General features: G+C 43.1%; 1 protein-coding gene and 1 pseudogene across 1 annotated transcript; both read right to left on the reverse strand.

The window, feature by feature from the left end:
- Window positions 1-5,546: 5,546 nt before the first annotated feature.
- Window positions 5,547-27,901, reverse strand: LOC133077808 (vomeronasal type-1 receptor 1-like; annotated as a pseudogene).
- On the reverse strand, window positions 11,445-25,423 carry LOC133077537 (zinc finger protein 211-like). Its single transcript, XM_061172299.1, has 4 exons — window positions 25,209-25,423; window positions 24,535-24,573; window positions 23,792-23,918; window positions 11,445-13,509 (listed from the first exon to the last, which is right to left on the reverse strand). The coding sequence occupies exons 2-4, from the start codon at window positions 24,565-24,567 to the stop codon at window positions 12,113-12,115; spliced, it is 1,557 nt and encodes a 518-aa protein (XP_061028282.1). The 5' UTR covers window positions 24,568-24,573; window positions 25,209-25,423; the 3' UTR covers window positions 11,445-12,112.
- Window positions 27,902-27,943: the final 42 nt, after the last annotated feature.

Consider the following 27,943-nt stretch of genomic DNA (forward strand, 5'->3'; position numbering starts at 1 on the left):
CCCCAGTTCAACAACTACATGGGAGGCAAATGATACAAGTCGTAACAGAACAGTAGGACATGTGAGTGGCCAACACCAGCCCAGAGGAGGAATTCAGCACACAAAAAGGGACAATATTTAAATACTACAAAAAGAAGTTCCAATGGAGGCAGAGGGAAGGATGTACAACAGACGGATTCCATCTCCTCACCTAAACAATACCTGTACTTAAAGAATCTAACTAATGTAACTCTTGGAACTCTGGAGTCTATTAAGGTCTACCTATTGAAGATTGAGAAGACCTTAAGTTTACATTTCATGTTGATATCACAGGTCATCACAGCTGAGGAGAAAGAAAGAAAGCCTCCAGCCACACAGAAATACTTGTTCAGGATGAGAGAGTCCTCACTAGTGAAGGGTTTTGTGAATGCAGTGAATGCGGGAAATCCTTTAGCTGAAGCCAGTACCTCACTGTCCATAGGAAAATCCGCACCAGAGAAAAGCCTTATGAATGCAGCCAATGTGGAAAATTTTTTACTCATAAAGCCACTTTCCTTATACATTGAAGAATTCACACTGGAGGAAGGCCTTATGAGTGCAGTGAATGTGGGAAATCTTTTAGCATAGGACAAAACCTCAATACCCATAGGAAAATCCACACTGGAGAAAAACCTTATGAGTACAAGGAATGTGATAAATCTTTTATCCAAAGGTGCCACTTGGTTCAACATCAGAGAGTTCACAGTGGAAAAAGGCTTTATGAATGCAGCGAATGAGGACGGCACTGGGGTTGGAGGAGTTTGGGGTGGTAACAGGTGGGAAGACGCAAGTGTAGTCACCGAGCAGCAAATGGACCATTTCGAGGGAGGAATCTGAGGCACAGAGAGGGTGTGTCTTCTCATTGTGATCTCCCAGCAATGGACAGGTATTTGGGATTCAATGTCAGGTTGCCTGTTTCAGAACAAAGGGAGTCTGGTCACTGTAATCCTCGTTCCCTTCCAACCCAGCTTGGGGACTCAAAGAACACCTAGTTCACCCTCTGTCCCCCCTCCTGCTCATACATTGCACTCCATGCTCAATGGCCAGGATTATCCTTCTACTGGGAAACAACATTGATGGCTTTCCTGTGAAAGATCCATTTACCTACCTGATAATGTCTGGGCCTGCTACCTCCATGTCAGAGCATTGCACCAGGTTTAGGGCAGCCAAGACTAGAGAAAAGACTTGACCTTGAGATGCAGAGGCCCTTGGATCCCAGGGCAGAGCCCGGGTGGGGCTGCATCCGCCATTGTTGGCACTTACTTCACCGGGACATCAGAAGCAGCCCAGATTTCTGAGGCTAGCTGCTTGGCCACAGATCACCTACCCACCATACATGTAGAGGAACCGCACAGGCCCTGCCTTCTCCCGGTGGAGCAATGCCAAAACAGAGCAGGAGTGCTAAAGAGGGGACATACTTATCAGCTGTGAGAGACCAAGGGTCCTGTCCCCAAGGCAGGGCAGAGAGAGGTCTGACTGTGACTGCCTCACCATGTGCCCCGGCCCAGGGCACCCTGCCCAAGTCAAGCAAATGCTCCACGGAGCACTCTGTGACATAACTCAGAGAAATATTTTTTTAGAGCTGTCTCCTAAGGCAAAGGAAATAAAAGCAGGGAATTCCCTGGTGGTCCAGTGGTTAGGGTTCCGCGCTCTCACTGCCGAGGGCCCAGGTTCAATTCCTGGTCCGGGAACTCTAATCCCACAAGCCACACGGTGTGGCCAATAAATAAATAAATAAATAAATAAATAAATAAAAGCAAAAATAAACAAATGGGACCTAATTAAATTTAAAAGCTTCCCCACAGCAAAGGGAACCATTGACAAACCAAAAAGACAATCTATGGAATGGGATTAAATATTTGCAAATGATGACCGACAAGGTGTTAATATCCAAAATATATAAACAGCTTATGCTACTCAATATCAAAAAACAAATAATCTCATCAAAAATGTGCAGAAGACCTGAGTAGACACTATCCCAAAGAAGACATACAGATGGCTAACAGGCAAATGAAAAGATGTTCAACATTGCTAATTATTAGAGAAATGCAATCAAAACAACTATGATATATCACCTCACACCTGTCAGAATGGCTGTTAGCAAAGAGTCTAAAAATATGTTGGAGAGGATGTGGAAAAATAGGGGACCCTCCTACACTGTTGGTGGAAATGTAAATTGGTGTAGCCAATGTTAAACAATTTGGACGTTTCTCAGAAAACTATAATTAGCACTACCATATGATGCAGCAATTCCACTCCTAGGTATATCTCCAGGAAAATATGGAAACACTAATCTGAAAAGATACGTGCACCCCAAAGTTCACCACAGCACTATTTACAATAGCCATGATATGGAAGCAACCCAAATGCCCATCAACAGACGAATGGATAAAGAAGATGTGGTGTGTGTGTGTGTGAAATGGAATATTACTCAGCCATAAAAAGAATAAAATTCTGCCATTTGCAGCAACTTGGATAGACCTAGAGAATACTGTGCCTGGTGAAATAAGTCAGACAGAGAAAGACAAATACTGTATGATATCATATACGTGCAATTTAAAAACAATACAAATGAATGACACAAAATAGAAACAAACTCACAGATATAGAAAACAAACCAGTGGTTACCAAAGTAGAGAGGGAAAGGTGGTGGGGCAAATTAGGCATATGGGATTAAGAGATACAAACTACTATGTATAAAATAGATAAGCAACAGGGTTATATTGTATAGGACAAGGAATTTTAGCCATTATTGTGTAATAGCTTTTATATATAGCTTTTTTTTTTAAAGATTTATTTATTGATTGATTGATTGATTGATTGCTATGTTGGGTCTTCGTTTCCGTGCTAGGGCTCTCTCTAATTGCGGCAAGCGGGGGCCACTCTTCATCGCGGTGCGCGGGCCTCTCACTATCGTGGCCTCTCTGGTTGCGGAGCACAGGCTCCAGACGCGCAGGCTCAGTAGTTGTGGCTCACGGGCCTAGTTGCTCTGCGGCATGTGGGATCCTCCCAGACCAGGGCGCGAACCCGTGTCCCCTGCATTAGCAGGCAGATTCCCAACCACTGCGCCACCAGGGAAGCCCTGTGTAATAGCTTTTAATGGAGTATAATCTGTAAAAATACTGAATCACTATGCTGTACACCTGAAAATAGTATAATATTATTTAAAAAATAAAAAATTTCAAAATTAAAAATAAATAAAAACTGAACAGGCGAATTTTCCGTGGAGAATTGATAAAAGATGATATTTTCTGGATGGTACAAACCACCAGACATTTAATAAAGGGAATTTCTATGAAAAGAGTTTTGTACGATTTATGAGATGGTCACTCAGGTGTGGCCACAAGAAAAGACAGAGGACGGCTTCCCTGGTGGCAAAGTGGCTAAGAATCCGCCTGCCAATGCAGGGAACACGGGTTCGAGCCCTGGTCCAGGAGGATCCCACATGCCGCGGAGCAACTAAGCCAGTGTGCCACAACTACTGAGCCCACGTGCCACAGTTACTGAAGCCCATGTGCCTAAAGCCCATGTTCTGCAACAAGAGAAGCCACCGCAATGAGAAGCCCATGCACCGCAACGAAGAGTAGCTCCCGCTCACCGCAACTAGAGAAAGCCCGCGCAGCAACGAAGACCCAGCGCAGCCAAAATACATAAATAAGGCCGCCGCCCGCCACCTCTGGGAGCCTGGGAAAGGGAAACCGTGAGTGAGCGAACGACTCAGGCCCCGGGTGGCGGCAGCGGCGGCCGGGGCGGGGGAGCTGCTGTTGAGGGGGGCAGGCGGCTGGAGCGGCGGCGGTGGTCCGCACCAGCCATGTCGAATAAAAACAAGGAGAAAGAATCACCAAAAGCAGGGAAAAGTGGAAAAAGTTCAAAAGAAGGACAAGACATAATAGAATCAGAGTGCTACTGTCTAAGAGCTGGAGCTACAGAGCTTGAAATTACCACTGAAAAATACTGAAATGTTGGGCCCTTCAATACTTCCTCCTAAGGATCCCAGAGGCAACATGGCATATTAACATGACAGTTGGCAGATCACTGTGTATATTTTGCAGGCGCACAAATTGAGGCACTTCCGTTCCTCTGAACTTGGAGTTGACCATTGCTTTTCCATTGTTGTCTCTCTCACCTCAATGTTACTCTCTGTTCTTCACTTCTAGTCCCACCTCCTTACTAAGTATGATTGACTCACGCGGGTGAATTAGACCATTACACACACTCTCTTCCTCTCTTGTCTGCTGATACTACTCTGAACTCGAATATTTTAACCTGAACCATTCACATAGGTTTGCAGTTCCTACACTGCTTTTCAAACCTTTCTGAAGTCACGTCACCTTCACAGCCAGCGTTGGCTCAGGTTACCCTGTGGACGCCCCTCTGTTAGGAGAGTTAGCACATCCAGGGCTGCCCAGCCAGAGAGGTGCAGAGCAGGTGCTGGTCCAGGGCAGAGAAGTAATCACAACAGAGAAAACGTTAAAGAACTTGGCCTGCGGTTGACTTAATACACCACTTCAAGTGTGGGGAAGGTCCTTATACAAAAGTCCTGGGCGGTGATAATCTGGCCTCAAGGAAAACAAAGGAGTAGGTGGCTAACTTTGCAGACCACTTTGTGGTTAGAACAGGGGGACATTTGATGGTGTGGGTTTTTAGCAAGAAGTCCTGCAGTAAAGGATATAGTGCTTCAGCAAGGGGCTTAGTGAATAAAATGCTGACTCCTGATGGCCATAAACGATGGCACCTAACTTCTGTGGCCCTATTTCCTCATCCCTAAAACGACTTGGTGAGTTTCAGATTTGGCCATTTTTAAGTATATGGGATAGATTAGGCATAACCTCTCTTGAAAGTTTTCCCTGCAAGATATCTGGCAGGATATGTCTTCCCATGTAACAAAACACCATTAAAAGTCATAACTGCTGCTGCGCAACTTTTGTATTTTAGTAGAAACTCCTATTCCTTGAACGATGTGTATTGGAGCATCTTTCTTTGCTTTTTTCCTCTTTCAAATAGAATGTTTAATGTTTGACTTGCTTATCCATACGTGTCCTGGGAATCAGTTTCCGCCCAATACATCCTGCTGGTTTATTTCATAGCACACTTTTAAGGAGTGAGGATGCAAATGGGCTCACAGGTAACTTGACCTTGAAAAACTGTGGAGATTGACAGAGGGAACTCATCTTTGAGCAGCTGTTCTCAGTGCAACATTCAAATCTGTAGAAATGTAGCTAGGCTCATTGGATGAACATTTAGAATCCTAGTAAATTGCTCAGAGATTCCTAAAGTCCATTTTAGAGGATCAGACCATGCAACCATGGTTTTTGATATCGTTATTTTAATTTGTGTACTGTGTCCAAAGTTACGTTTTAGAAAGTGTTCGTGCGTTTTGTAAAGTGATTCATTGTAAGCACATTAAAGGTCGTTCGAGTGTTTAAATAATTAATTAATTAATTAAATTTATTTTTTAAAAATAATAAATAAATAATAAAAAGAAAAGAAAATGAACAATTGATCCAAATGCTGAAATAAGAGAAACCTTATAGATCTTTAACAAGAGTAGAAAAAACATTTTTTTCTTTTTTGGTGCAGAAATCAAAGAACTTAGAGACACAGGTGTCACTGCTGATGAGCACAAACGGGCTGAAAGCTGGGAAACATGAAGCTAGTAGCACAGAGATGTCCATCAGCCACTGGCCTGGATTTACAATTACAGCAACACAAAGATTCAAAATGGAAGAGAGACAGTAAAAACAGACGATGAAGCTCACCAGGATCAGGATGGCGCATGTGGCTCTGGCCTCATGGGAAGGTGTGGGGAAATTCTGTTGCTGTGAATGTGTTGGACTCGCTGCTTGTGCCTGTGAAGGACAAAGATCATGTACCCACTAGTCCAGATCATGAAGCCCAAACAATAACATCCAGGGAAGAAAATATGAATGCCTATAATCAGCCAAGATAACTGTCTGACATGACTGAGGAACAGTATCCAAAACTTTTTGAATGCAGCCCTCCAGAGAGCTCCATCACATGTACTGGTGACATTACTGTAAATAAAGTATGTGATCTCCCATTGTTTACTTAGTTGACCCCAAGTGAATGCCCAGGTAGCCAAGGGTCCAGGAGAAGGGTGCTTTCCTTCAGCACTGTGGCATCTGGCAAGAGCCTGAGGACAGGGAAGGCTACCTCTTCCTGCAAGTGGGATACACCAGAGCTCCAGGAATGGCTCCATCATGTATCAAGGCCTTGATGGTCACTCTGAGTTTATGGGGTGTTGCTTTCATGACCCAGGAAATAATGGGTAACTGGGTGCAGAGTATCACAGGTTCAGGTCCTGTGAAAGCCTTCCTTTCCAAGAGAGTTCAGTAAGCAGCCCGCAGTTGTTGCTCTCACGGCATGTCATGTGAAGTTGAAACAGGCAGCAGTTTGCACAAGAAGCACCTGGGCAACTTACTGCCATCCTGGGCCCAGAGACTCTACAAAGCATAGGAGGTGGGTGCCAGAGCTTCCACCTTGGAGTCTCCAGGAGGCACCAAAAGAAGCGCCCGTTGTATGGCCAGTCATCTGAACTGACTCTAGGATCTTCTGTTGTAAAGGCCCCAAAGTGGGCTGATTTTTGGGTGACTGCGTAAATAAGCCTTAGTAGTCAATGGAGAATATGTTGCCTCTAGAAGCCAGAAAGATCCAATAGGTTTGGCCCGTCTTACACTGATGGAAGCTGACAAAATCAGAAGTTGCTTTTACCTACATCAGCAGTAGAGTAGCCCTTAGGCACACTGGATGAAGCTAAGAAATCCTCTGGGGTGGCTTCCCTGGGGGCACAGTGGTTAAGAATCCGCCTGCCAATGCAGGGGACACGGGTTCGAGCCCTGGTGCGGGAAGATCTCACATGCCGCGGAGCAACTAAGCCCGTGTGCCACAACTACTGAAGCCTGCATGCCTAGAGCCCATGAGCCACAACTACTGAGCCCGTGTGCCACAACTACTGAAGCCTGCGTGCCTAGAGCCCATGAGCCACAACTAGTGAGCCCACGTGCCACAACTACTGAAGCCTGGGCGCCTAGAGCCTGTGCTCTGCAACGAGAAGCCACTGTAATGAGAAGCCTGCGCAGCACCGCAACGAAGAGTAGCCCCCGCTCGCCCCAACGAGAGAAAGCCCGCGCATAGCAACGAAGACCCAACACAGCCAAAAATAAATAAATATATTAAAAAAAAAAAAAAGAAATCCACTGGGGTGGCATGACGCTGAAATCTGTATCAAGCAGTGGCCCGTCTGCTCTCTGCAAGTGCAATGATGAATGTGTCCCGCATGAGTGTCTAGCAAATCCCCTCACGAGGGGATGTCATCAATGTAGCGCCATACTTGGGTGCCTGAGGACAGCTGGATCCAATTAACTTCTTGTCAGTTGAGGCTGTATGTGATGGCTGAACCATTGAGGTACCTCATGGGCAACTAAGTATAGAGGTGTATAGTATTGAGTTCCTATGTAGGTGAAGGAGAGGCTGTTGAAATAGGCACTGGCTAGAATACATGTAAGAGCAAAGTACTGGCCTGTGAAGATTGAATGGCACGTTCATTTGAATTATGTGAGGTATAGGGGCCTCAATAGATGGGACCAGGGTATCAGTAATCCACCATGAGATGCCATTCTTCATAGGACACTTAGTATCTATGGTGGTGTCTCATATGTAAACAAAATTGGTTACTTCTCACTTCAAGTTAATGAACCTGATTTGTATGTTAAAGATATTTTTTGATATGTCTTCAAAATGATTTCTGACCTTTTCTCATTTAATTGATTAAATTGTGTTATTTTGCCTACTACTTCCTTTTGTTATTTCGTGTTTTAATTTACTTGGAAAAGTTCATGTAAATACATATGAGGGTAAATATAACACAAACACTTCCCTCCCCACCTGTGAGTCTGAAAGGAAACACGTTTATGGCTGTAGATCCTTCTGGAGACATTCGGATTCACTTACATATAGTAACATCTTTTCTCACTCCATTGATCTGACCTTCTGGCTGTTTGACTCATGCCCATAGTGCTCTTTTAGCCTCTGCCAGATGCCTGCAAACATCTGCGCGATTGTAGCTCCAGAGATGTGCTATTCAAGGTCCAACTCTGGACTTCCCTGGCGGTCCAGTGGTTAAGACTCCACGCTCCCAATGCAGGGGGCACGGGTTCAATCCCCGGTTGGGAAACAAAGATCCTGCGTGCTGCACGACGCAGGCAAAAAAAAACAAAAAACAAAAAAACGTCCAGTCCTGGATCTGTGAATGATAGGCAGCTATTTTCTTCCCAAAACATTAGTACTAATTGGACTTGTTATTATAGATTGTATGAAATATGGACAACTGAAATGTGACAGAGAAAAACAGACTTCAATAAATCCTAGTTTAGATGCACTGGATAATTTCAGAAATTAGGGGCTAAAATTTGCTCCTCTAAAATATGGATGATAATACTGAGAATGCTAAAGCATAATAACACTTTAAACTATAAGTATGCTCCCTGTGTCTTCAAATTTACTGAAGTTCCCACTCACTTATGGAACCTTAATCATTATAAATTATGTTGGCTTACTTGTGAATTTTCTGTCAACAAGAACAAAGACACAAACTTCCAGAGGATTCATACTGAAAAGACTATGGTTTTGACTCCAGAATAAACTGCTGGAAAACTGCAATTTTTAATTTAATATGCATTCTTTCTGATCCTTTGTGAGGAAAATATCCTCAAAGTTAGGTTGTTTTTTTTTCTCAAAAATTGCCTGTATTCAAACATCTTGCCTGCTCTGTTTCTTGAACTGAAGTATTTAACTGAATAAGTGCCATTATTATAGACTGTCATTTGTTTCCAATGAAAATTTTGGTTTCGGGGTGTAAACATGTGTTAAAACATCAAAATGTACACGCTAAATATGTGCAGTCTATATGTTCAGTCAATTATACCTTCATGAAACAAATATTCAAAACTTGTCACTTCCTAATAATTTTACTATGTTTTATTATCATCTGTGTTCTACAGGTTATTTGTAGCTACTGGAATTAGAATGATGTATCTCTATGAACTCTTCCCAGCTCCATGTTCAGTGACACCTTGCTGGTAGTTTAAAATTGTCCATGGTGGCAGTATTTGTATCAGGCAAACTGGAAAATACTACAAACCAGGACTTCATTATATTATTCAAAGTCTAGATTTAAGAATATGTGAATAATGCAGATTAAATTTAAAGTATATACATGGTTTTTGTGGTAATTACATTGTATGTAGCACGCAAAAAAATTGAGGATAAAAATAAGCTATTTATTTGTTAATGAAAAGAAAAATAGTCAAAAGATATGAACGGACATTTTACCAAGAAGATATACAAATGGAAAATAAACCATGAAAAAAATGCTCAACATCACGAATCCTTAGGGAGACGCAATTAAAACTACTGGTTGCTTAAATTCAAAATTTAAGGAAATTCAAAAGACTGACCATACAAGTATTGGCAAGAATGTGGAAGCATTTTACATGCTCCTGGTGGGTATGTAAAAGCAAACAACAATTTCAGGTCACAGTCTGGCAGCTTCATAAGTTAAACATTCACCTATTCTATGACTCAGGCATTATACTCTGAGTTACTAGCACAAGGCAAGTGAAAATACATACATACATATAGAATTACACACAAATGTTCTAGCACCTTTATTTACAATAGCCAAAACTGGAAATAACCCAAGTGACCATAACCAGACAAATGGATAAACAAATAGTATAAGTATAGGAAACATATTACTCAGCAATAAAAAAATGAACTGCTTATATACGGATCACTGAAGAATCTCAAAGTATTTATGAATCATGAATGAAACCAGAAAAAAAAAAGTAAACATTTCATGAATAAAATCATATAAAATTCTAGAAAATACAATCTACTATAAATAAAAGTAAATGAATGGTGATCTGTGGGTGGGGGAGAGGAAGGACATTATAAAATGGCATGAGGTAAACTGGAGATGATAGACATGTTCATTATCGTGATTATGATGAGGCTTTGTGGTTTTATATGTAAAAATTTATACACTTCAAATAGATACAGTATATCACATGTCAACTATACCTGAATAAAAATTTACAAAATGGTTCAAAAAAAAATCTAGATCTCTCACTTTTTTCAGAAAATCAGATCTGGGGAATTCCCCTGGCAGGTCCAGTGGTTCACTGCCGTGGCCTGGGTTCAATCCCTGGTCAGGGAACTAAGATCCCACAAGCCGCATGGCACAGCCAAAAAACAAAAACTAACAAACAAACAAAAATCAGGCCTGGCAATCCTATATTGCCTCTCTTTTCTGATGACCTTGGAGGAGCAGCCTTGCCTTAGTGGTAGCAAATACTAATGAGTAATAGATTCCTTCCCACCTGAATTAACAGGAATGTTGGCTGGTCACAGAGCCACACTGTGGAGTAAGGCAGCGGTCCCCAACCTTTTTGGCACCAGGGACCGGTTTCGTGGAAGACAATTTTTCAACAGAGGAGGGGGGTTGGGGGGTGGGGTGGGGTGTGTGATGGTTCAGGCAGTAACATGAGCAATGGGGAGCAGCAGATGAAGCTTCACTCACTCGCCCGCCACTCAGCTCCTGCTGTGCGGTCCCCTTCCTAACAGGCCGCGGATCGGTGCCGGTCCAAGGCCCGTGGGTTAGGGAACGCTGGACTAAGGGATTTCCTTTCTCTCTCTGTTTGTTTCTCTGCCTCTGTAGCAATGGCCTTTAGGTGAACATCCCAGAGAGGCTATAGGAATCCAGAAAACCAATAGCTTATTTTCTTTCACAATGACCTCAGCTCCAAAAGATACACTTGCCTGGAGATTCTGAGAATTTCTGGGCATCTGTGCCCACTGACACTGCACAGTCACAGTCAATGGAGCATTTGTTGATGCAATTTTAGAAGGGGCATACTCCATCTACTTCACTGCACTCTCCTCCACTCCAGGGTTCCTTTACCAAGATGGTTCCCCCTGGCCCTAGTCCTACAGTGGCATTATCTAGTGAACTCTGGGGATCAGTGCATGTGGTTCTTTTGCAGGATAACTGCTGAGCATTATGTGATATTTACTGTGAATAAGAAAAACAATTTGTGTTGTTATCAGAAGCACTGGAGGCTGTCATAACTTCCTGGCTCCTCAGGGTGTTTTCTGAGCCCACAAAAAATCCTGATACCCGGTCCACAAATTAGGACCCTAAAACCCTGCAGTCTTTCCTAGGAGACCCTGGGCAACAATGTATTTACCTTAGGCCAAAACCAGAAACAGCTATATTTTTAATCATACTGAAATGTGAGACACACAAAGCATGGGACCCCCCATGGGAGCTGTGCAGTCCTTAATGCTGGTAGAGCCCAGTTGTTTTCAGATCACCTCACACAGTGAATAGAACCCCAAGACCAAAGGTGGCTTAAACATTAATGCCTTTATTATTGCAAAATGCAGAGCAATAGGAGGCATGCAGTTCCCAGCTTGGTGACTCAGAGGCTGGGAAAATCCAAGAGAAGTGTCACCATAAACTAACATGTCCCTGAAAATGCAGTCCTTCCTGGCAAGTCACCAATAGAACTCAGACTGGGTCCACTGGGCCCAAACTGGGTCGGGTCCAGGCCCTACTTTGGAAATGGGAAGGGAATGAAGATCCCACAAGAGCTAAGACTACTCATTACTTCCCCCGCAAACAGGGATGGGGCAGAAGTCAGCTTCCCTGAACATGTTGGGAGGTAACTTTTGCACATTGTGTGAACCTGCCGGGTAACACAGGTGAAATGAATTCTGCCACACTGGCAGTGACATAAAGCTAGAAAGAGCCTGGCAGGAAATAAAGTATAACAGAGCTCCTTAAAGATTCCTACATAACTGGGATTTTAGGGCAGTCTCCCCGCTGCAGATTTTTGGATGTATGGGCTTTAATTCACGTAAATGGCTCCCTCACAACTTCTCTCCTCCAGTGTAATTATACTAGAAGGAAACTGCACATCCCAGCTACCTATGGCCCTTCACTAGTGTGAAGCCTCTCGTGTTGAATGAGGTTATATTTGCAGCTGAAAATTTTTTCCAACATTCACTGCACTCAGGACCTTTTTCCAGTGTGAACTCTCTGGTGCTGAATGAGGCTGGAACTTTGGCTAAAGGATTTTCCACAGTCCCCACACTCATACGGCCTTTCTCCTGTGTGGACTCTCAGGTGTTTAACGAGGTTAGATTTGCAGCTAAATGATTTCCCACATTCACTGCACTCAATAGGCCTTTCTCCAGTGTGAACTCTCCAGTGGTTCTTGAGGTTGGAACTATGGCTAAATGATTTTCCACAGTCCCCACACTCATAGGGCCTTTCTCCTGTGTGGACTTTCCGATGTGAACTAAAGCTGGAGCTTTGCTTAAAGGATTTCCCACATTTACTGCACTCGTAAGGCCTTTCTCCAGTATGAAGTCTCCTGTGGTGAATGAGGCTAGAGCTTCGGCTAAAGGATTTCCCACACTCACCGCACTGATGAGGCCGTTCTCCAGTGTGAACTCTCTGGTGGTAAATGAGGCTAAAGTTTTGGCTAAAGGATTTCCCACATTCGCTGCACTCATAAGGCCTTTCTCCGGTGTGAATTCTCTGATGTTGAATGAGGTTAGATCTTTGACTAAAAGACTTCCCACATTCCCTGCACTCATAAGGTTTTTCTCCTGTGTGAACTTTCCTATGGCTATTGAGGCTATAGCTCTGGCTAAAGGATTTCCCACATTCACTGCACTCATAAGGCCTTTCTCCAGTGTGAACTCTCTGATGTATAATGAAGCTGGAAAGGTAGGTAAAGAATTTTCCACATTCATGGCATTCATAAGGCCTTTCTCCAGCGTGGACTTTCTGGTGCTGAATGAGGTTACATCTTCGGGTACAGGCTTTTCCACATTTGCTGCACTCGTAAAGCCCTTCTCTAGTGAGGACTCCTTGGGCCTCAACAAGTGTGTCTGTGCAGTTGAGGGCTTTTTTTTTGCCTTCTCCCCAGTTCTGATGCTTTTTTCCACTGTGAAAGACAGCCTCACACTCATTACTGTTGTTTGGCTTCTCCTCAGTGTGAATGACCTGTTGATGGAAAAATCCCATGCTGGCTAAGAAGTCCTTTGCAATCTCCACACACATAATGGATTTCCCTGACAAGTGGGTTGTGCAACTCTTTATATACAAGTCTTGGTCCGCAGAACTTCTGATGGGTATCTTTCCAATATGCTGCCCCTGGTACTGCTGAAGGTTGGCAGTGAAATAAAACCGATTCCCACATGTGTATGGTTTCTGCCCAAGATGCATTCCCTGGTGCTCAGGCAAGTGCAAAATATCTCTCAAGATTGGGCCCCATATCTCAAAGGGCTGGGCCTTCTGGGGAGATGAAATTGCTTTAAGAGTCCTGATCTGTGACACTCCTTCTACAGAAATGCTCTGTTCAGGAGATGCTTCCTTATCTTCCACTTCATGCCAACAGCCTGAAAAAGTGATGGTGAAGTACATGTTAACCATGTTGAGAGGGGGCAAAACAATCACGAATGTAAATAGATGCATCAAAGAATCAGGCCATGAAACTGTTTTCAGGAAAAGAAAGTTGGGGTCAGCTTGAGGAAGCAGCTGCTGTGCACCACTGGGTCCCTAAGGTCACAGGATGGTGCGGGCCTCCCCAAGCACAGGACATGAATAAAGGGTGTGGCCCAGGGGGAAAGGCATGTTCTACAGCTCATTCTTCTGTCAATGCCTTTTAGCAGGATTATATATGCTGACGACATGGGATGCTGTGCAGAAGTCCAGTCCAGTCCCAGAAAAATCTGACTGGAACAAAGGTAATGGGTGTTTAAGGATAATAAGACACGTGCACACTTTAGGACACTACAAAGTGGGAATGCACTGAGGAGGGAACAGTGTGAGGAATAAGTGAGGTAAGCAGTCCAGAGAGGTGGGGAGTAGCTCTCAGCTGGAGTCAGAATAAAAATGACTAGTAGAAATGACAAGTCAGCAAAGTGTTAAGAATGGAGAAGGGAAAGTAGAAGTGAGGTGTGGCCACTAGCAATGGCACCAAAACACAATTAAACAGGACAGGTTCTTGGTATGATTTCGGCAAAGCCCTGAAGTGATGTCCTCTCTCAACTGCCATTCATCTGTGTCAGGCCTGCTCTGAGCCCATCTTGTTGAGAATGGAGTCATGACCATCCTGTGAAGCAGAGGACATTTTCTGTAGCCCCACCTGAGGATCTGCATGAGACCAAGAAGACCCAATTCCTAAGGGAATGACAGGACAAGTCAGTAGCCAATACTGTCCCAGACAACTCAGCACACAATAGACTACCAGAAAGCTGTTTAAATACTACAAAAAAGTTCCTAAGGACAGACAGAGGTAAGAGAGCAGAAAAGTAAGAACCAGCAATGTGTCTTCCCTTCTGGACAACTATACTGGTAGAATCAATCTGATGTAACCCCTCTGCAATGCTAAACTGCTTTAATTTTGATCACTTTTAGCTCTTAGCATGGTAATGATATTCATCCTCCAACTCCCCTAACTCTGAGCCCTGGGGCAGGCACCATGTACGTGTGCCTGGAGAAGCTTCTAGGAGCCAGGGTGGGCAATAAGGCGTCTGTCCTCCAAATATCAGAAATCTGTGTTCTTTTTGCTGCTTCTAATGATGGTAGTGCTACGGAGTTGGGCAGCCATTGTTGTAAACCACACTACCAATGTTGCAAAGGCCCTCCCCTCACTAGCTGAAGCAATTTCACAGGGGATTTAAAGGGCAGGCGTCTATTCCGTCCACCCCCCTCACACCATTTTTCTCTTAGTCCCGTTTTGATAGGCAGAAATTCAAGGACTAAGGCACTCAAAATCAATCATATATACAGGGGAATTTACAAAGTCACCATGCATATCTGGGTAAGAAGAAAACCTGAGCAGACCTTAAATTTATACCTCAGACTGATCTCCAGGATAGAGACACCCTACAGCCAATAAACAAACAGAAAGACAAACAAACAGATCCCAGCAAACCCTAGGAAGAGGGAGAACTGAATCTCAAGTTACCACAATGTAAGACACAAACACCCATTTTTCAATAACAACAAAAAAAATCACAGGACATACAAACCAACAGGAAAGCATGGCCCTTTCTAAGGAAAAAAAAAAACCCACAAATCAATAGAAACCATCCTTCAGAAAGACCAAATGGTATACTTATTAAAGAAAAACTTGAAAACAACTAAACAACTATTTTAAAAGATGCAGAAAGAGCTAAAAGAAAATATGGGCAGGGACTTCCCTGGCGGTCCAGTGGTTAAGACCCCATGCTTCCACTACAGGGGGCATGGGTTCGATCCCTGGTTGGGGAACTAAGATCCCACGTGCCATGTGGCCAAAAAAAAAAAAAATTTAAAAAAATATGTGGGCAAAGTTAAGAAAATGTTGCATGAGCAAAACAGAAATACCAATAAAGACATAAGAAACATAAACAAACCAAAAAGAAATATCGGAGCTGAAAAGTGCAATATAACTGATTGAAAAAAAATCACTAGAGGGATTCAAAAGCAGATCTGAGCAGTCAGAAGAAACAATCGGTGAATTTGAAGACACTGCATCTGAAGACAGAAAGAAAAAGTACTGAACAGAAGCAAAAAGAGCATAAGGGCCTGTGGGATACCATCAGGTAGACCAACAAGCACAATGTACACATCCAGAAGTAAAACAGAGAGACAAAAAGGCAGAGACCTTATTTGAAAAAATTACAGCTGAAAACATCCCAACCTGATGAAATAAAAATATAAACATCTGGGGCTTCCCTGGTGGCGCAGTGGTTGAGAATCTGCCTGCTAAAGCAGGGGACACGGGTTCGAGCCCTGGTCTGGGAAGATCCCACATGCCGCGGAGCAACTAGGCCCGTGAGCCACAACTACTGAGCCTGCGCGTCTGGAGCCTGTGCTCCGCAACAAGAGAGGTCGCGATAGTGAGAGGCCCGCACACCGCGATGAAGAGTGGCCCCCGCTTGCCGCAACTAGAGAAAGCCCTAGCGCAGAAACGAAGACCCAACATAGCAATCAGTCAATCAATAAAACAAATAAATCTTTTTAAAAAATAAATAAATAAATAAACATCTAAGACGCTCAACAAACTCCAAGCAGGATAAATTCAGAGACCCATCATGCAGCACATTAGAATCAAACTGTCAAAAGCCAGAGGCAAAAAGAGAGAGTCTTGAAAGCAGCAAATCAGAAGCACACATCACATATAAGCGATCCCCAACAAGATTATGAAGATATTTCTCATCAGAAACCACACAGGTCATAAGGCAGTGGGTTGATATATTCCAAGTATTGAAGGGGAAAAAAAATCTGTCAACCAAGAATTCTATATCAAGAAAAACTGTCCTTCAAAACTGAGGGAAAAATTAAAACATCACAGATAAACCAAAGCTGAGGGAGTTATTAGATGTGTCCTGCAAAAAATGAAATATTCTTTATAATATTATAATATATATAAAATTTTAATATTAACAAATAATATTAAATGTCAAAGGGACTCCTGGTTGAAATGAAAGAACACTAGTTAGTAAACAAAGAACAAAGGTCTCAGATAAAGGTAAATATATAGACAATTATAAAAGCACTTTTATAATAACTTGAGTTTATAACTCCACTTTTTGTTTTCTATAATATTTAAGAGATTAATGCATAAAAAAACAATTACTGGTCTAAGTTTCTGAATACACAACATATAAAGATATAATTTTGCAACATCAATAACTGAAAGGGGAGGGGACCAAGCTATATAGAAGCAGAGCATTTTGTTAAAATATTGGTTTTTTTAAAATTAATTTTTATTGGCGTATACTTGATTTACAATGTTGTATTAGTTTCTGCTGTACAGCAAAGTGAATCAGTTATACATATACATAAATCCATTCTTTTTTAGATTTTTTTCCCATATAAGTATATATAGTACTGAGCAGAGTTCCCTGTGCTATACAGTGAGTTATTATTAGTTATCTATTGTATATATTGTAGTGTGTATACATCAATCCCAATTTCCCAATTTATCCCTCCACCCCCTTTCACCCTTGTTAAAATATCGTTGAAGCTAAAAGGATATAAATTCAAATAATGTGTTATAATTTTAGCATGGTAAATGTAATTTCCATGGTAACCAAAAAGAAAAAAATAGCTATAGAAAGTACACAAAGGAAACGACAAAAAATTTAAACATTTTACTACCAAAAAATCAGTGGAACACAAAAACAGAATGAGGAAACGAGGGACAAAAGAGACCAAAAGACGTGTAGAAAACAAATAGCAAAATGACAGAAGTAATTCCCCCCTCATTAGTAATTATTCTAAATGTCAATGGAATAAAATTTCTGAGCAAAAGAGAAATTCGCAGAATGGATAAAAGAACATAATCCAACTATTTGCTTTCTACAAGACACAACTTGCCAGGATGGATCAACATAAAAAATTCAGGGATTTCCCTGGTGTTCCAGTGGTTAAGAATCCACCTTCCAATGCAGGGGACGTGGGTTTGATCCCTGGTCAGGGAACTAAGATCCTACATGCCGCGGGGCAACTAAAGCCCTCGAGCCACAACTACTGAGCCTGCATGCCGCAACGAAGCACGCACCACAATGAAAGATCACATATGCTGCAAGGAAGATCCTGCGTGCTGCAACTAAATATTTTAAAAAGATACAAAATTCAGTGTAATATATCACATTAACAGAATGAGGAAAAAATCATACCACCTCAATCAATGCACAAAAACCACATGACAAAATTTAATACCCTTTCATGATGAAAATACTCAACAAACTATCAATAGAAGGAAACTAGTTTAACATAATAAAAGCAAAGGATTTAAAATCCATGACAAATATTATACTCAACAGTGAAAGACTAAAAAGTATTCCTACAATATCAGAAACAAGAAAAGGACACCAGCTTCTGCCACTACTATTCAACATAGTACTGGAAATTCTAGACAGAGCATTAGGCAGGAAAGACAAAAGGCATCCATAGCTCATGAAATTTTAAAGATTCCACCACAAAACTGTTAGAATAAATGAATTCAGCAAAGGAAGAGGATACAAATTAAACAGTTGTGGGAATTCCCTGGCGGTCCAGTGGTTAGGACTCAGCGCTTTCACTGCCAAGGCCTGGGTTCACTCCCTGGTCCGGAACCAAGATCCTCCAAGCCAGGCAGTGTGGGAAAAAAAAGAATTAAGCAGTTGTGTTTTTTTTTTTTTCCTCCCAGCAACAGAGACATCAACGGTTTAATGGATGGGGGAGCTTACAAATCTGAAGCAAGGTCCTGAAGTGACACCCCACCCTGTACGGCGGACAATGGGCAGGACATGACAGCAGTCTTCGCTCCCAGGGGGAACGGAAGATTACCAGCTATAGGGGAACTGGCATCAGGTGGGCTCATTAGTTACCAGGGAAACCAGTAGAGGGGCAAACCCCTCACCACCCCTTTGATAAGAATGATCACTAGCTGGGGCCTGGGGCAAGTAAGTAGGAAGGTCAGTCATGTGCATAGGGTATAGATGAAGCAGGCACTGGTCGGGCAGGGGATGTACAGAGAGCAAGAGAACAGCCATCTTGAGTGGCCTGACCATACACTCTACCCCTACACACACTGCATGACCCTTACAATCTTGGTCTACCCTCTTACGCGATATCCCTGGGGTCAAGTATGTAGGGGGCACTGCAACCAGATACCACAAGTACAATACAGACAGCAGCAGCCTCAGAGTATCAAGATACCTACTATGCTCAGAAGAGTCATTTGCCAGGATGTGGGCAAATTTTGGAGCCAAGAGCTTACCAGGTCGATGGAAAGAGAGTCAATAGTAGGAGTGCCCTGTCCAGTTATCAGGAAGGTAAGGCCACACCGGGTTTTCACAAACCCAGAGCTACCCCCATAGGGAGGTCCGGATTTTAAAGAAACATTCTGGTGGCCTAGCCAAGGGTCAGTAGTCACACTACAGATCTGTCTTCCCATGCTAGGTTGAGTGCCATTAAGGGTGGACCTATTAGGTCCTTCCAAACAAAAAACAGTTAATCCCACTAGTTGGACTTGTGTGTCCAGAAGCCAGCCTATTCCATTCCACACAGCATAGCCAAGGGAGGCTCATGGGCAGTCAGTTGTATAGTAACATTTACCAACAGGGGTCCTTCTTCTTCTTCTTTTTTTTTTTTAATTTTTGGCTGTGCCATGAAGCATGCAAGATTTTAGTTCAACAGGGCTCCTTCTGATGTACTGGCATGCGGGACAGGAATATGGTGAGAGTCTTTCTCCCCCATTGTCAGTAGTCCCCACATAGTCATAGTAGCCAGGTCAATTTTTCATGGAAGTCCAGAGAAGGTTGACAATGGCATCTCGCTGGAGACCCAGCAATTAGACTCACTTCGCAGTGAGGCCAGTGTTGCTGCTCAGTCGTCGAATAGATTTCCTCCCTCAGGCTAGAGATGAAATTTAAGACATCTAACAGGCACAGCACAGAGGAGATTATGACAATTAAGCAAAACACAAGCAGTAACCACATTCTGAGATAACACACCTGCCTGTGGTTTTTCTCCTAGTCTGTGTAACAGTTCAAAAACTCAACTTTCAATAACACAAGAACGTGACTAAAATCATGTATACAATGGCCCCTTAGTTTCACCTTGGATGTCTGAACAAGTTACTCCATTTTGACTTTCAAATCCATTCCCTTCCTCAATGGCCAAAGCAGATGTACAACGCATGTCTGAAAGACCACAAATAGGCTGCTCTGGTCAGTAAAATTTAAGTTAAGCCAGAATGACTTCCCTATACCTCAACACATGGAGATTTTTCCATCATTTCCCCTTCTGATTGCAAATTTCTCAGTAAAAAGCATTGATGACTAAAATATCCGTCCCTCTTCGCTGGGGTGCTGGCTCCTACCCCAGGTTCAGAGCACGTCCCTCGGTGCTAGGCCTCCTTTATATTTGCCTAGTCATACAAGGTGGGGGAAAACCAATCAGATCTCATGAACAGGCTCAGAGGAATGTTAATGGGCAAACACTTTATAGGCCATATATTTCTTTCCTTCTTGTTTTTTAATAAATTTATTTATTTATTTATTTATTTTTGGCTGCATTGGGTCTTCGTTGCTGCACATGGGCTTTCTCTAGTTGCAGTGAGCGGGGGCTACTCTTCACTGTTGTGCGTGGGCTTCTCATTGTGGTGGCTTCTCTTGTTGCAGAGCACGGGCTCTAGGCACATGGGCTTCAGTAGTTGTGGCTCGCGGGCTCTAGAGCGCAGGCTCAGTAGTTGTGGTGCATGGGTTTAGTTGTTCCGTAGTATGTGGGATCTTCCTGGTCCAGGGCTCGAACCCGTGTCCCCTGCACTGGCAGGCAGATTCTTAACCACTGTGCCACCAGGGAAGCCCTAGACTATATATTTCTTATACCCAATTGTCACACAAGCATTGTACATGTGCTTTTAGTAGCAGACTTAAAGCAAGCAGTGTCACACTTCATGTAACACACTGTCACACTGTCACACACTCTGTGACAATTTCACTAGATAATTTTCTTTCCATCCAGAACATCAGGGCAAAAGTACGGCTAACACAATAACTTTCATAAATACAAACCTCAATTAACAGAACTAGAATTTAATATCCACTAAAACATAGCCTTTTTTCTCCTTGAAATTACCCTCATCTCCACCAAACACGGCCAAATCGAAACTAATTTGTTTGCAAAACAAGTGTGGTCAATTGACCACCTAGGCTCCTCCAAACTGGTTGTGGTGGAATTCCTCAGAAGGAGTGTCAGACTGAATTCCCAAAAGGCCTCTCAAGGCCAGGAAAGCCATGCCAAAGGCCTACCACCAGATTATGCCTTGGTGGATTTTTCTCTTCTAGAAGTCCCCAAAATATTGAGATTCCTGCACATGCCAGGAGCCAGCCTTTTCCATTCCCCTGATAAGGCTGCTCGGAACCCAAGAGTCCCCAGTTTCTGGAGGCACCAGGCAGAGAGAAAAGAAAAATGTTTCAATTCTACGCACAGGTGTAGTTTACCCAATTGCTGTAAGTCATAACTAACTTCAGGGGAAGGGCTTCCCTCCACACGTATGAAGCAAGGTCCTGGATCGACACCCCATCATGTGCGGCAGACAGCAGGCAGGACATGGCAGCAGTTTTCCACAGTTGTACTTCTACACACTAACAATGAACAATCTGAACAGGAAACTAAGAAAAAACTCCACTTATAAAAGTATCTGTCAAAAGAATAAAATGCCTAGAAATAAACTTAACTAAGGAAGTAAGACTTGTACACTAAAAAGTATAAAACACTGCTAAAAAAAAAAAATTAGACAGTAAATGGAAAGACTTCTATGCTCATAAATTGGAAAACTTAATATTCTGAAGATGTCGATATGACCCCCAAGCCATCTACAGACTCAATGCAATCCCTATCAAAATTCCAATGACGTTTTCTGCAGTAATAGAAAAATTCATCCTAAAATTCATATGCAATCTCAAGTGACAACAAATAGCCAAAACAATCTTGAAAAAGAAGAACAAAGTTGGAGGAGTCACAATTCTAAATTTCAAGTATCAGTGTGAAGCTACAGTAATCAAAACCGTGTGATACTGGAATCAAGGCAGACATACAGACCAATGGCACAGAATAAAGAGCTCAGAAATAAACTCTCACATATATGGTTAAATGGTTTTCAAAAAGGAGGCCAAGACCATTCGACAGGGAAGGACAGGTTTTTCAATACATGATGCTGGGAAAACTGAATACCACATGCATAAGAATGAAATTAGATGGACACCAGGTACATAAATTAACTCAAAATGGATCAAAAATCTAAACTTAAGAGATACAAATATAAAACTCTTCAAAGAAAACAGAGGAAAAGCTTCATGACATTGCATTTGGCAATGATTCCTTGGAAACGAAATCAAAGGCACAAGGAACAAAAGGAAAACAAACTGGACTTCATCAAAATGAAAAACTTTGGTACATCAAACGATGCTAAGAACATAGTAAAAAGGCAACTTACACAATGGGAGATAATATTTGCAAGTCAAATATTTGATAAAAAATTAATATCCAGAATATATAGAGAATTCCTAAAATTCAAAAACAAAAACATCAAGCAACTTGATTCAAAAATTGGGAAAAGACTTCAACAGACAGTACTCCAACGAAGATATACAAAAGGGTAATAAACACACAAAAAGATGCTCAACATCACCAGCTGTTAGGGAAATGCAAATCAAAACACTATGATACCGGGACTTCCCTGGTGGTGCAGTGGTTAAGAATCTGCCTGCCAATGCAGGGGACACGGATGCAATCCCTGATCCGGCAAGATCCCACATGCTGCAAAGCAACTAAGCCTGTACTCCACAACTATTGAGCTTGGGCTCTAGAGCCCGCGAGCCACAACTACTGAGCCCACATGCCACAACTACTGAAGCCCGTGCACCTAGAGCCCATGCTCTGCAACAAGAGAAGCCACCGCAATGAGAAGCCTGCATACCATAACGAAGAGTAGTCCCCACTCGCCACAACTAGAGAAAGCCCGCGCCCAGCAATGAAGACAAAACGCAGCCAAAAATAAATAAATAAATAAATGAACATATCTGCTTTAAAAAAACAAAAACAAAACAAACAAAACACCCCACTATGCTACCACTTCACACCAATTAGGATGGTTATCACCCACAAAAAACAGAAGTGTCAGCAAGGATGGGAGAAATTGGAACCTTTGTGCAGCTGTAATTTCAATTCTATTAAAAATAGATTTATCATAAGATGAAGCAATTCCAATTTTCCGTATATACCCAAAAGAATTGAAGCAGGGACACTAAATATCTGTACACCCATGTTCATAACAGCATTATACACAAGAGCCAAAAGGTAGAAGCACTCAAGTGTCCACCGATGGAATAATAGTAAACAAAATGTGGTACTTTCATAAAATAGAATATTAATCAGCCTTAAAAAGAAAGGAAATTCTGACACATACTACAACACAGATGAACCTTTAAGATATTATGCTAAGTCAAAAAAGCCAGACCAAAAAAAAACAACTGCTGATGATTCCACCAATATGAGACACTCAGAATAGTCAAATTCAGATACAGAAAGTAGAATGGTGGTTGTGAGTGGATGAGGGAAGTTACTATTTAATGGGTACAGAGTTGAAGTTTACAAGATGAAAAACTTCTGTGGATGCATGATTGTGATGGTTGCACAATGAGAATTACTAAATGACACTTAGAAGTGGTAAATATTTTGTTTTGCAAAATTGCCACAACTAAAATAAAGTAAAAAGAATCTTAGCAAAGGAACTTTCAAGAACATTTGTGTAACTAGTGACTATATAAGTGACTACACTTCCAGGCACAGTCAGGAACAAATAAATGTGAGGTACAGGAAGGGAGCAATACTAGGGTGCCACGGAACCAGACAGTCACCCAGCGAGAGAGAGGGCATGACAGGTGGGATCCATTACACTGACCTAAAGAACAGCGATACCAAATCCTTCCCTGTAAGGCCTTTGGCGCAGTAGGCGCTGGAGTGATAAGGATGAGAAGTAGGCATGCACTCAGCTCACCCCTTGAACCACAGCACATACCCAGGCAACTGGGGAAGGAAGCAGCGCCCATGGTTTAGATGGAGACATACCTGACCCTGGAGAAAAGAGAAAGGCCAAGCCTTGCCCAGGGCATAGGGGCAGGTGTAAGAGCTTACCCAATGAAGATGTAAGTGCAAAATTCTCCAGCATCACATCGTGGTACAGGCATCTCTGAGCCTCATCAAGGAGAGCCCATTCCTCCCAGGAGAAATACAGGGCCACATCCTCAAAGGTCACACTTCCCTGCCAGGATAGAGACAGATGAAATCATCAACAGCCTCACTCCGGAAGACCCACAATCTATCTCCTCACACATCTACCCCATGTCCATCCTCCTCCTAAGATCTCAGAGGAGATTCCAGACTCTGGTGCCATTGGTGTCTGCTGTCTTCTCATACTCCCATTAACCACTGTGTTCACTCTGCTGTCCACTCTGCAGCCAGATGGAGCCTGTTAAGACCTAGATGCGAACACCTCCCTCATCTGATCCAGACCTCCCACTGCCTGCAGAACAGATGCCTAACCTCACAGGCAGTCATTCCAAGTCTGACTCTTACTCCCCACACCCAGTTTGTTCTCACCAGAAAGGAAGGAGACCTGCAATTCCCTGAACCAGCTTAGCCTCACCTCCAAGCACTTCCCGTTTTTGTGATAAGCTTCCACATCTCTTTCCATTGGTGGCCTGAAATGGGAACCCCTCCATCAAACCCCTGGACTCAACTCAGGACCCTGAGCTAGGATTCTCTAAGCTCCCCACACCCAAGGGCTGGGAAAATGGCAGGTGACAAGTCTCATGACACCACAAATTTGGAGAAAATAGGGGTTGGGACCAGTGAGGGAGGACGAAACCGCCACTTACCTGACTAGGTTCCAAAAGCACTTCTGCAGCCATGGAAACCTGTGGGAAGAGGCAGGTCTTAGAGGGATGTGAGCATGGCATCCTTCCAGGGGCTCAGGCCTTCCCTGCACCCCTGGGGGTCACCAGAGTCAGGTAATCGCGGGCCGACCATCTAACCTCTGTATTGACTCTCAGCAGTTTTGTGTCCTTGGAGGAAAAAACCCTTAACACCCTCTGCCTCAATGTCCTCAGCAGCCCTACAATTTGTGCTTCCACTGAACAGACTCTGGGGATCTTTTCAAACTTAACTTAGATCATGTCTCTTTTCCGCAAAAATTTCCATGGCTCCAAGAGCCCCAAGAAGGAAGGTACAGCTTCTCAGCCTGTCACTACAGGTGCGACTCTACCCACACTTTGTTCCCTGCAGAAGCAACACGGACCCCAGGTTTCCCCAATCCTCCCGGCTCAATCCGACCTCCCAGCCTTTGCACCTGCCGGTCCCTCCGCCTGTGACCCTCTGCCACGCGCCATCACACCGTCTGTCAGAAACAGGACCCCACCCACGGCCGCCTCACCGTCCTGGACACCGGGGCCTGGGCTGCGGGCACGAGAGCAGGCGCCCCGCACTCGGGGCTTTAGTGTCTGGTGGGGTGAGGGCGGTGAGGGCGGTGAGGGCCCGGAGGACGAGCGTTTACCTGAGGCGGGTCCCTCGGCGCCGCCTGAGCCACAAGCCGGGGCAGAGAGGGGACAGCCGAGCGTCCCGAACGGACCGGGCACCAACGTCTCCAGACCGGCCCCGCAAGCGGCGATGTGCCCGACTATAGCACCGCCTCTAGTCACTGGGGACAAAGCCTCTTCCCGCGCCTTCTCTGTCTGTCACCTCAATGCCGACTCTGCGCTCTCTGCCTCCTGACCCCAGGACCGCCAAAATGACCGCCACAAAATACCGGAAGTCCCGCCTTCGCCCAGTGCGCCCTCACGGAAATGCCGAAAGTCTGGATGTTCATTGGGTGTTCGTCGCTGCCGCTCAGCTCATAGCTTTCTGGGTAATGGAGTTCCCGCCGCCACACAGGCCCGCAGGAGCTGCGCCTTAGCTGGAATCTCCCAGGGAAAGGGTCAAGCAATGCCCCGGGGCTGCTCAGAACTGAAGGCCTTGTTCTTCTAGGTCGGATCGGAGAGAAGCTTCGCTTCCTCTTAAAGGGGCGAAGGCCAGTTTCTGGGGGGTCTGAAGTGCATTTAGAAATCCTTCAATGCTATTAGACATATATACACTACCAAATGTAAAATAGCTAGCTAGTGGGAAGCAGCTGCATAGCACAGGGAGATCAGCTCGGTGCTTTGTGACCACCTAGAGGGGTGGGATAGGGAGGGTGGGAGGGAGGGAGATGCAAGAGGGAAGAGATATGGAAACATATGTATATGTATAACTGATTCACTTTGTTATAAAGCAGAAACTAACACACCATTGTGAAGCAATTATACTCCAATAAAGATGTTTAAAAAAAAAAAGAAATCCTTCAATGCTGTTGATCTCTGAAGTGTTTAGATGTTCGGATTCCATGCGAACATTGTCTGGTAGATGCGAACATTGTCTGGTAGATGCAAGTGATTATACAGTATCTTATTATCCTGTAAATGCACGCAGACTGAGGCATTAAAGTCATTTTATATATACCCCAAAGTCAAAATTATAATTGAGGTAAATTAATTCAGATATATCTAGTTTCTATTCCTGTCCCTCCACATTGTTTAATCTCTGCCCCTCTATATCATTACTTATTGAAGGTTATAGTTCATTCTTTAATTGTTTTTAATGTAATTGTATAGATAGGTAGAGAGAAAATGTGTATTTATCTACATTATTTGTATTCTTATTCCTTCACAATCATAAGAATAATTGTACAATTACAATTCTATAATTGTAGAATTGGAAAAAAGTTCTTCTGAGGTGGGTTACCTCATCTTCCTTTGAGAAGTGGAGAAGGCCCATGTGACAGATGGTCCCATTGGTACCGACCAGACAATTCCACACTTACTGCTTCTGATTACATTTCTGGGGAAGGTTGTAACTGCAGCTATGTTAGGTATTAAGTCTTGGTGTTAGCACGAGTGACTCCACTTAGAGGCTGTTGTTTCTGGTTTAGCAAAGTGAAAAGTCTGATAATTCTATCTTGTGGAGAAAAGCAATGTTTATGCCATGGTAACTTTTTTGAATTCTGTCTGCACATGAATGCATCGCTCTGTGTTTGCCTGTGTATTCATATATATATATATTCCTATTTTTGTTTGTTTGTTTAGTAAAAGGGAATTCATAATTTGTGTATAGATATGTTGTTTGCTCACTTAACAAGAGTTATTCTTATTTACTATTATATCGCCAATTCTAGCAGAATAATTTGGACCGACAATCACGTAATTTAAAAAATTAAAAATACAAATTAATATTGATCCAACTGGAGAAATCAGAAGACTTATAGCTGTTTGAGCTAGATTAGGAAACTTTTTTTCCTGGTTCAGAAATCACGGAAGAACTTAGAGACATGGGTGTCACTGCTGATGAACACAAAGGAAAGCAGGGAAAATGATGCTATTAGCACAGAGGTGTCCATTAGCCACTGCTTTGGATTCACAATAAGAGTAATGCAAAGACTCAAAATGGAAGAGAGACAATAAAAGTAGACAAAGGAGCTCACTATAATCAGGGTGGTGCGTGTGGCTCTAGCCTCATGGGAAGGTCTGGGGGAAAGTCTGTTGCTGTGAATGTGTTGGACTTGTTGCTTGTGCCTGTGAAGGAAAAGGACCATGTACCCACTAGTCCAGATCATGAAGCCCAAACATATAACATCCATGTAAGATAATATAACTGCACGTAATAAGCTGATAAATTTATCAGGCATGAGTGAGGAACGGTATCCATAATTTGTTTTTACACTTATATTTTTGCTACTTCTTGGACAAATTACTCTAATAGGAATGCAGACATTTACCAAGATTTGTAGGATCCAGAACAGAAAACTACAGAAGCCAAGACACTTTGTGGATCGAATTCTGAAGTCCACCCACAAAGAGGTTCTGGGGCAAAACTTAATGGCCTAGAAACCACTCAGAAGACTGGTAGTGCTGAGAGAAACCCCTCTGGCCACTTTGTGTAAATAGAAGACAAGTTTACATCCAGCATCATCCAGGAAATATTTCAATCCAAAAGCTGCCATTGTCTGTGGGATCCCTCTGGAGAAGAGAGACAAGTTGTTGGCTAAGGCCAGTGGTTGACAATCTGATCTGTGGATCTCAACTCCTATCCAGTCAACAAAGTGAAGTTTAAATGACAAAGGAGGGAGGAGTTTCCCAGGATCCCATCTCCAGTCTGAGTGAGGAAGATGATTTCCATTTCCAGGTTGGCATTCCCTTAACTTTCTTCTTCTTTTTTTTT

This window comes from Eubalaena glacialis, chromosome 18 (assembly GCF_028564815.1).
Source record: "Eubalaena glacialis isolate mEubGla1 chromosome 18, mEubGla1.1.hap2.+ XY, whole genome shotgun sequence".
In the NCBI taxonomy this organism is placed as follows: domain Eukaryota; kingdom Metazoa; phylum Chordata; class Mammalia; order Artiodactyla; family Balaenidae; genus Eubalaena; species Eubalaena glacialis.